This window comes from Protobothrops mucrosquamatus, unplaced genomic scaffold (assembly GCF_001527695.2).
Source record: "Protobothrops mucrosquamatus isolate PMUCROS unplaced genomic scaffold, P.Mucros_1.0 scaffold1076, whole genome shotgun sequence".
Lineage (NCBI taxonomy): Eukaryota > Metazoa > Chordata > Lepidosauria > Squamata > Viperidae > Protobothrops > Protobothrops mucrosquamatus.
In genome coordinates, this window is record NW_015387304.1 from 754,925 (window position 1) to 765,881 (window position 10,957).

Consider the following 10,957-nt stretch of genomic DNA (forward strand, 5'->3'; position numbering starts at 1 on the left):
TGGTCACTCATTTTTTAATTTAGTCCACATTCATAGTTGATACAATGCAGGCAACAAAATGTTGGCTTGGAAAGTTTCTATTCTAGAGATCCTAGCTTTTTTTTTTAGCACGATTGAGATAAAACTAGGTATTGGTTGTGCTTGTGGCATAATGGCCAAAATATGACAGAACTATCCAATATTATGACCGATATTATGATGTAGATATGACAGTTTGGTAACCTAGCCTCTACTTTCCTTTGCATAACCAAATAGTGTTATATTTTTAACCTCATCTCCCTGTGAAATAGCATTTTATGGAGTGGTACCTATCATGGAGCCACTTTAAGATGGGGTACCCACAATGCCTATGTTTTGATCGGACCCATGATCCTGCCACAAAAGTATTCTTTATATTCAACTTTCATGTCATATCTGGATTACTATATCTCTTGCATAATATATAAATTGAAGTTGGAAAGTGATAATTCTTTTTTGTTTCTATTTGATTTTTTCCCCATTTAATTATAGGCATAGCTCCAAATATGATGTTGGCAAAAATGTGCAGTGATAAAAATAAACCTAATGGCCAATATAGAATCCCTCCAGAAAGAGATGCTGTGATGGACTTCATAAAAAAATTAGCTATTAGAAAGGTGAAAAAAAGTATTTATTTAAGGTTACTACTTTTATGAATGTTGTGTTCAGGAAATTGTTGTCTTTTGGTGTCTAATTTTCTTATCAACATTTTATCTTCTATATCTGCCACTGCCTTCCATGGTCATCTGACTGCATTTTGGACAGTTAGCAACAAGCTTACATTTACAACTGGTTGCAGTGTTCTGTGGTCACATGACCATGATTTGTGACTTTTCTGTCAGTTGCCAGCAAAAAAAAAACCCATTCAGGAGGATGGAGTGAGATTTACAACCACATGTTTCATGTAAAGACTGTGTGATTTGCTTAATGACCGGTCAAAAAAATCAGATACTGTCGCGTAGTGCCTCACTTACATATGTCAGTGCAGAACAATACAACAAATTCACCAGTTATGTGCAGCAGTTTATCAAGCTATGTAATTATTTCTGTTACTTTTAAAAATTCTCAGTTTCCAAGGTGATAGTTAATAATAGTTGATAATGGGTTACATATTGAAACTGTTCAAATTAAGATTTCACGTTAAAACTTCCTGTTTTACTGGTATATAATTCATTCTCATTTAGGTACCAGGCATAGGAAAAGTAACAGAGAAAATGCTAAAAGCTTTGGAAATAGAGACTTGCACAGAACTCTACCAGCAGAGGGCTCTGATTTCTCTTCTGTTTTCTGAAATATCCTGTCATAATTTTCTTGAAATTTCTCTTGGCTTGGGTTCCACACATTTGGAAAGGTATTTTATATGAAATGTACTTATCCTTATTTTCCTTGTTTTCTAAATATTTTATTAGTAGGTTGCATTTCGCATGAAATTAATAATGGCCTTATTATTCCATGTTCTTTAATCTAGTCTTGTTTTTATTCTAATTCCTAGTAGAATTGCAGAATCTTAGAACTTTCCCTCAATTCTCCTAAGATCCTTACATCTAAACTAGATCACCTATATACGTGTAACTTTAAAAAAATAGATTTCAGCGAAATTCTTCAATGTTCAATATTGAAAAATATTTTCAAATTGTTGAATAAATTCAGTTCCATCATGTTCTAATAAAAGATAAACTTTCTTATAAGGACAGAGTGATATTGAACACATACAGAAAACGATGAGATTTACTAATATTTCTTATCTTTGCTTTACCCTGCTTTTCAGATAACTATTTTTTCCTGATTTTTAATCATTATTTTTCCATCACTTTTTTTTTGCTGCGTGTGTGTATGTGACTGCTCATAAAATTTGACACTTACTTTATTGGGAGATAACCTTTGAAATTTAGCATTCTTGAACTTTCTTTTTTTTTTTAAGGGACGGGGAAAGAAAAAGTATGAGTACAGAAAGGTATGTACTCAAAGGTATATCAAGTGCAAACATCTCACCTCTTGACTGCATTTAAATGTACTGTAAATGTGACACCCTCTCCATGATGCAAGAGATACCAATACAATGCTAAAAAAATTGCCAAATAAAGTTTGGAGTTACCTGAATTATGGATTAGCTTATTTGTTTGTTCATTTATTTATTATTGAAATGCATTCATTGCCCAACTCCAGTGGTATTCATTAGTAGAAAAGACATAAAAACAGCTAAAACTCTGTCCACATAAAGATAATAGATAATTGCCAGTCACTAATTCTGCAAAGACAATTTATCCAAATTCTGGTACCAGCACACTTTCCCCATGATGTAAAAGAGATACTGGTTCTTTGGAGATAAAAAAATATGTAATTCTAGCATAACAGAGCCTCTTTTGAGATATTCTTCTAGAAAAAATATTTTTTCTATTAGAACAGTAATATCAAATATAATTATTGTGACTGTGCCAAGAAGACCTAAGATAAAAATAGAATTTTCCCTCCATGTCTAGATATGCTGCTTCCATCAGTGACAGGCATCTGATACAGGAGAAAAGTTCAACTGATCCAAACAGAGGAAAATCTTATTTTCATTGATTCCTTTCTTAATAAGCTGTCTGTACCCTTGGAAAATCTGAAGAGTGTTAGGTAATCCTCTAAAATAGTGAAGGAGAAAGTACCAAGAAATTGTGATCATTCTCTTGACCCAACCCCTAGTAAGCTTTATGAGCAGAATTTCAAGTAGAATTAAATGTTGGATTTCCAAAGAACCAAAATTTATTTTTCATTGTGCAGTTTTTTAAAAAGCAAAGTCATTATTGGATATTTGTAATAAATTAAAAGATTTAAACTGGATCAAGACTAAATTTGTTATAATTAGATCCCATTGAAATAATTGTAAAAGCAATGTCTAAGTTCAGTGCAAACTAAATGAGACAACTAGTCTTGATCCAGTTCTAAATCTGACATCCACTATTAAATGGATGCTGGACTGTCTTATTAGTTCCAAAGCTTCACTTCCTTTTGATATGTTACCATAACAGGCACAAGAAATCATGTTGTGGCTTTTGATTTTTGTGTAGTAAGTATGTAGCATCTATTATAAGCTGAAACATTCATTTTTAATGCTGCAATGAATTTAAATAACTGTTTTTGTATTTAGGTATTGTTCAATAGATTTTGCAAATATTCTCTGCTTAGCAATAGCAATAAGTCTTATGTACCGCTTCACAGTACACAGACCTCTCTAAGCGGTTTACAGAGTCAGCCTATTGCCCCCAACAATCTGGGTTCTCATTTTACCGACCTCAGAAGGATGGAAGGCTGAGTCAACCTTGAGCCGGTGAGAACTGAACGGCCGAACTGCTGGCAGCCAGCAGTTAGCAGAATTCTGCTAACTACTGAATTAGACTGCAGTACTGCCTTCTAACCACTGTGCCACCATGGCTTACTTTAAACTTACTTGGATAATTTGTCAAGAACAGAACATGCTGAGTTTTTCTTCTCTCTTGGCAGGACGTTTAATGAAATAAGTGCATCAGAACAATACAAGTTATGTCAAGAACTCTGCAGTGACCTTGCTCAGGATTTGAAAAAGGAAGGACTTAAAGTAGGTAACTTTATATCTTCTGTAATTCTCCTGTTTATTACTGGTCACATCCTCTGAGTTTATTAGTGTATTGTTTGGGTGGGGAGTACTTTTTATTTGTCTGCATTCCTCTTGGTCATAGGAATTTAGATAGAACAGAATTTATGCTGCTGATGAAGATGATTTGTTAGATTTGCAGGCAGTCACTGGTTAAAAACGAGTTCAATTCCTAATTCTGTCTTTAACTTAAATTTAAAGTTGGAACTTGTACTTAGGAATGCACTACCTATTGCTAAAAATGGTATATGGCCCCCCGTTCTCCTTCATTGAGCTGATCTTCCTCTTCACCTTTAGTGCAGGACACTTCCCACCAGGAGGTTGGGGCTATAGATCATTGGTAGGTGTTTGGCTTTTCTTGTTGATTTCCCAGGTTTAATTCCTAGCTGCAAAATATTTCATTGAAATTCTGGAGAAATGTTAAATGGAGTAATTGTTTGGACTCATTTATAGCAAGTTTCAGCGTTTCTGTGCAAGAACATGGAGACTTATTTCTTGAATCATGAAACTTATAAAAAAAATGGTAGAGGAATAAATAGAAGGAAAGGGATCTAGCAGTGCACAAATGACTAACTCCCTTGGAAGTTCACTTCCCAACTCAAAAAATAAAGTCTCACACCCCTTTTTTCTATTTGTTTCAATCAAAAATTCTATTTGAGCATTAAAAATTAAGTCTGTTCCTATTTGTATAGATCTGCTCTGACTTTCATTTTTTGGACATGGTTGAATATGAAGAATCAGAGTACAGAGAATTTTTGTAAGATTTAAACTGAACAAAACAAGACATTAAAATAATCAGTTGCTTAAAAGTCTTAAATATAAACACATAATGAAAATAAAGTAAAATTATTCGTAAAAAAAATTACTACAGAGAGTTGGGTATCTAATTATTAAGCTATTTCTACTGTATGTCTCAGAATATAGCAATTTCAGAAAACTTGTCTATTGTTTTTAATAGGCTAGAACTGTAACTTTAAAACTGAAGAATGTGGACTTTGAAGTGAAAACAAGAGCTAATACAGTACTTTCTGCAGTTTCTACTGAAGATGAAATATTTACTATTGCTAAAGAGTTGCTTAAATCAGAAATGGAGAGTGTGGCCCCAGAACCTTTGCGTTTAAGATTAATGGGTAAATATCATTTCACATAATTATGCTCATTACTGGTTTGTGCAATTAACTTATGTCAGTTATTGCTAGTTATTTGAGTGAAATGAAAGTTTTTATCAACATGCAATTGCTGTTAAACTTTCTTCTTATACACTAATATTATACGTTTACAATTATATAGTTATTGAAAGTTCCTCAAAGCAACATTGCTTCACTATTAATTGTTAGAATATATGTTTAAAATATGATTCCTTTACTGTCTCCTTCAAAAAACAGTTGTACTCTTAACACTTTCCCAATGTCAAAAGAACATTTGGCGCCTCAAGTATTACCTCATTGCTTGTAGTTTGTATCCAGATTTAAGCATGTGAAACTGAATGGGTAAAACTGTGTTTCTCTTTGTCTCCATCCCCACCATGACTCTTCTAGGGGTAGGTTGTGCAGTGGGGAATCATAGGAAAACAAGATTGTATGACTAAGTTATTTATGTATTTCTTTAAATATATTTATATGGTTATCTATCTCACAACCAACAAAAAATAATAACACAATAATAATACAGTGACATCTGTAGACAGTCTAACCCAGGTCATACTTCCACAGTAATATCAACAATTCATACAACAGGCTCACCTGAGGGAACATCCTAATCTTCAGGGAGTTATGAAATGCCAGCAGAGTCAGGTGAATCTCAGGGGATATGATCTTCTAAAGATACAGAAGACATGCTTTATGGGTCCCATCAGATGTCTTAATGATTGGAAGCCATAACATGCCCTAGTCTAGGAGAGCAGATGGGACCTGAATAATATTTCCAAGGAGATCTGTGAAGTGGAAGGAGAAGGGAAGTCCAGTTCCACTGTATATGTTAAAGCTAGGCTGAAACCAGTATGTACAAGAGAATTCTGGGCAGAAGTCTGAAAAGTTAGTTGACCCATGTCTAAATTTGAATTGATTTAAGTAGGAATTTAGTGACCTTATTATGCATTCCTATACATGTCTATGTGAAACAGACTGCAATTCAGCATATGTTGTTTTGATTATATTTTTAAACAACTATGATGTTCACTGATCCTTTTGTGGCTTGTCTATCATATTCAGGTGTAAGAGTATCGGGTTTTTTAACTGAAGAAGAAAAAAAATACCACCAGAAGAGCATTGTTAAGTTCTTAGGACCAGGAAAACAAGGCTGTGCTTTTAAGAAAGCTGTCAACATTTTCCCAAAAGTATCTGAAGGAGAAAGCTTTTTCAATAAAAAGAGAGCTACAAGAGAACAAACCAATCAAGGGATATTTTTAAATGAATCTTCAAACAAGAAGCATCTAGAAGATACAATGTCAACAATAACTTCAGGAGAACGAATAAAGGATGATGAACATCAGATCTTTATTTGCCCTATTTGCTTTGAAGAGCAGCAGGATAGCACTTTAGAAGCATTTAATAGGCATATTGATATGTGCCTTAGTGGAACAATAGAAAAAGAAAATGCAGAAATTACTGATAATAGCAAATCATGGAAAAATGATCCTCCTGTGGATATGGAAAAAAAAGAAGAGATAAAAGTTAAAATAAGTAAACCACCCGTGAATGAGCAGTCAACAAATATAGTTGATTGTGCTTCTGCAAGTAGCAAAGATGTTTTACCTATGCACCTAGTTCATAAACAGAATGAGAATGGATGTGGTTTTTTTAATGCTTCAGTATCTGAAATGCATGCTAAGGATGATTTGTCTTCCGGAGCCTTGTTAATAGATAAAAAAGAGTCAAATTGCTCAGGAAGCAATTTGCAAAGTTTTTCTGGCATTACTGAAAATGTTTTTGTTTGTCCAGTTTGCAACATAGAACAAAAAACAAAGGATCTCACATTGTTCAACAGGCACGTGGATGTTTGTTTAAACAAAGGCATTATCGAGCAGTTGACAGAAAATTCAGGTAATGGTGAGTATTTTACCAATCATTTAAATAAAACACTTTAAAGTCATCTTTTTGGAATGTTAAATGAAGTGCAGAACACAAATTTATATGAGGTTTCTATAAAGGAGTTGACTATTTCTCCATTTTGTGTAGAAAGAGGCTGATGTTTCTTTCTGTAGATAAATAAAAGGTATTTTGTAAATTGTAACAAATTAGTTTTTAAATGCAGGACACATAAACATTGCTGGGTTCTTGTTATACACAGATTATGCAGGAGCTATGCAACAGTCTGTAGTATAACTCATCTGTCACTTGTCATTGGAAGTATAGACTATCTGCATAATTGTTAAAAGAGCAAATATTTATTTTTCCTTCCCAAGCAAAAATCATATAAATAGGGGGCAAGAACAAGATAGCTATAGAAAAGTCCATAGAATGCCAGTTTCAATGGAGGAGGAGAAAATAATAGTAGATGTTTTTGTTAATTCCCATTTGTTAATTATAATTCTACTGGAATACATTTTTGCTTTCAGTTTAAAAAATTAAGTAATTTTTTTTCCAGAAACCATGGATAGAGGACAATATAATACATATTTTTCAGCAGGAACAAAAAGGTAAGCTCTGAGTGAGTGTTAATAGAATGTTTATTTGAATATTTAGAATATATTAACGTTAAACATTTTGTTGCTGTGGCTGTTTAATTAGTAATATATGTTTTTTTTCTTTTCAGATCTGGAACAATAATTCCCCAATCAACATCCAAAAAAGCCAAGTCAGGCAATACTAGGTGCACTATAGAATCATTTTTCAAATGAACACAATAAATTAATTTAATTATTGTTATGGCACAGAGGCTTAGAATAAAATATGTCACTTGGACCTTATGTATTATGTATAAATTATGTATCATTAAAGAATTATATAAAATTTTATACATTTATGATTATAGATTATATATTACTTATGTATATTGCATATATATGATTTTGCACCAACTAACCCTCCATTTTATTTAAATGACAGCCCCATATTTTAAAGAATGAATGAAATGTATGAAGACTATTAAATCTAATAAGCATATTGTTATTTGTTTAGGATTATCAAGCACTTTTAAAAGTCAGTTTCTCTTTGAATAACATGATAGTAATGGCTATTATCTTCACAACTCTTAGATAGGAAGGGAAAGTGAAAGAATTTGGATTTTATTTAAAAATTAAAAGCTGTATTTTATAGATCCAGAACTATTATCTTACAGGCAGAAAGATGAAAATTTAAGTCTTAATTTGCTTTCCTCAATTCTGTATAAAAATATTAGAAAATTTGGAATATTTAGCATCCAAAATTCAGACACATTTTTTTGTACAATCATGTAGCACTTCTAGCCTTTGTTAATTGAAGCAGGAATCTGTTGACTGTTCACTGGAGAACAAAATTTTATGTACTGCACATAATAGATGATATTAGTAAAAACAGGCTAAATAAACTTCATGTTAATTACATATCCTGAATAGAGCTACTGGACTGGAACGTCCATCATTACATGAGTCATCACATGACTGTTCCTGATTTTATGACTGTTGCCAGGGTTGTTATGTGAATCTGGTTTCCCCCACTGACTTTGCTTGTCAGAAACTGGCTGGTAAGGTCACAAATGGTAATGATGTGACCTTGGGATATCGCAACTGTTGTTAAATACATAACAGTTGCCAAGTTCTCAAATCATGATCATGTGACCATGGGGATGCTGCAATGGTCTTAAGTGTGAAGACCAGATGTTAGTCACTTTTGTCACCCCTTTGAACAGTTGCTAGACAAATGGTTATAAGTTGAGGACTACAATGGTACCTTGGTACTTGACTGCTTCAAAACTCGTTGAATTTGATATTCAATGCATTTTGACATGAAAATGTCTTGGTACTCGTTTGTTTGGTACTCGATGCACTGCAATAGGAAAAGGGGGAGAATAACAGGATAGGAAGACAGCTGTGCTGAGAGGTTTGCTGCAAAAGAAAGAGGGGAGCGGCCACAGAGAGCAGACAGAAAGTCGGTCATGCTGGGAAGATCACTGAGATAGAAAAAGGGACAGACAGGAAGTCCTTCTTGGCTGAAACAAAGAGTCAGGTGGCAAGTCACATGGTTTCTTTGGCACTCATCATTTTTACTACTCATCATACCTCCCGGAACCAATTAACAATGAGTACTGAGGTACCACTGTACTTCCATTTATTTCTTTACATTTTAAAATTGTTTCCAAAAATAAATGGTGGTTATATAATATAGATTTATATGAAGTTCAAATTGTAATTGAACACAAGCTCAACATGCATTAGCAATGTGATGCAGTTGCTAAAAAGACAAATGTAATTTCATGTTGCAACTCTAGAAATCTACTTTTCAGTTCAAGAAAAAAATTGGTCAGTATATTCTGTGTTGGCCAGATTCCATTTTGAGTACCCCTTGTGCCCAGGTGTCAGACAAATTCAGAGAACATGGAAGAGATATAGAAAAATGTAGTGAAGATACTCAGAAAATTGGAAAATAAGCCTTAAGAGGTGAGATGGAAATGGAGAGAAGAAAATATATTAAGGGTGGGTTAGTAGGTTGGAGCAAATTCAGTGGTACTTTTGAAGTACCTGAAGGATGTTACACAGAAAATCAAGATCTATGTATCAGAATGCAAGACATGGAATAAATGATCAAAGTTACAGGAATTCGAATTCCTGTTAAATGGTGAGATAATTTTCTACTATATTAAGAGCAATTCATTGAAAAAGTCAATTACCAAGGGACCAAGTAAGTTTGAACTCTCCTTTAAACAGAAGCTGGGGGTCTATTACTTTGAAATCCTGCACTGAGATGGACACCATGATCTAAATGAGCTTGGCAACTTTATGATTATATGGAGTTTGTGTGCTTTAAAATAATTTCATTTGTAATTTATTTAGTGTAATTTATTTTGCAAAATAATTTTAATCTAAGATGCATTTTCCCCAAAAAATGTGATACTGATTTTTTAATTGTAAGACTCAAGATAAAGATTTTAGCAAAATAAGCACAAAATATGTAAAATAAATACACATTAATGAAACTGTAGTTTGCATTTTCTCTATGAACCATAAATATACTTGTTTCACTTTTTTCAATTCTGTATGGCTGGTTCATGCTTTAGTTTATTTTGTTGAATTTATACTCAAAAGGACTAAATTAATGCCTTAGTCTTAAGCTGAGTTCCTCAACCATCTGAAGCCAGTCACCTACATTGTAATTTTGTTAGGTTAAAAGGTTGGTTTATGAGTGGTGGCTAATCACAGAATGTCTATTTATTAGCAAGCGAAATGGTGAGGCTGTTCTTTACCACCATTTCTAGAATCCATGAATGACTTATATACGGTAACAGTTTACTCTGTTTATATTTTCAGAGTAAGAGGACACACTTTCATACTGGGGTATTGTACAGGCACCTAGAAAAAAACAGTTGCAAAATTGAAAAGCTGCAACAATTTACTGAACAGACGGACAGAAACATCCCGGGGTGCTGATGCTAACACCCTACGAACAACAGCCTTCACTTTGTCTCAAAGATGCTTTTTCAAGAGACAACTGGATTTCTTGTTTTTCTTTGGAGACATTTCACTTCTCATCCAAGAAGCTTCTTTTGCTTCTCATCCAAGAAAATTTTTCAGAGCTGAAAAAGCTTTTTGGATGAGAAGTGAAACGTCTTCAAACAAAAACAAGAAAGTCCAATTGCCTCTTGAAAAAACACCTTTGGGACAACCATGACCCGGATGACTAAGACTCTCCATAGACAGCCTTGGCTTTGGTTTATTTCACAGCTGAATAATGTGCCAGCATGTAGCCTAATAGAAACTACACCCAAATGGTTTGTGTCCAACTGCACGAGACAATGTGTATCATCTCTGACACATTGCATCCCACTCCTGTGCACTAGTTACCATACTTAGCAATAATCATACCGTCCCACATTAGAAGACAACAAACTCATTTGGCTATGGTCAAGGATGCTGAACAATAAATGAAATCCCATAGGCCAGCATGGAAAACAACTATTCACTTACTATCTACCCAGTTTAACTCCAAGAATGCCTGGAGAGAGGAATGGGCCAAGGTACCTTCTTGTGGCCTGACCATTTGGTTTTGACCTGCCTCACTCTTGTCTGGAAAAAATTGAACAAAATTAGTGTGATACTGGAAGAAGTGCCTCTGCCCTGTATCAGTGGGGATGGAAAGATGTCCCTTGTTGTGATTGTGGTGCTGATAATGCAAACTATTAAATATATTGTGC

At 33.9% G+C, this 10,957-nt stretch overlaps 1 protein-coding gene across 1 annotated transcript in view; it reads left to right on the forward strand.

Moving 5' to 3' along the window:
- The window catches only part of POLK (DNA polymerase kappa), a 30,783-nt gene extending 21,065 nt beyond the window's left edge, over window positions 1-9,718 (forward strand). The window contains exons 8-15 of the mRNA XM_029284895.1: window positions 511-635; window positions 1,203-1,369; window positions 1,940-1,972; window positions 3,502-3,595; window positions 4,590-4,761; window positions 5,842-6,672; window positions 7,217-7,268; window positions 7,385-9,718. Coding sequence (XP_029140728.1) covers window positions 511-635; window positions 1,203-1,369; window positions 1,940-1,972; window positions 3,502-3,595; window positions 4,590-4,761; window positions 5,842-6,672; window positions 7,217-7,268; window positions 7,385-7,469 — 1,559 coding nt within the window. The 3' untranslated portion in view covers window positions 7,470-9,718. The remainder of the gene's footprint in view (window positions 1-510; window positions 636-1,202; window positions 1,370-1,939; window positions 1,973-3,501; window positions 3,596-4,589; window positions 4,762-5,841; window positions 6,673-7,216; window positions 7,269-7,384) is intronic.
- Window positions 9,719-10,957: the final 1,239 nt, after the last annotated feature.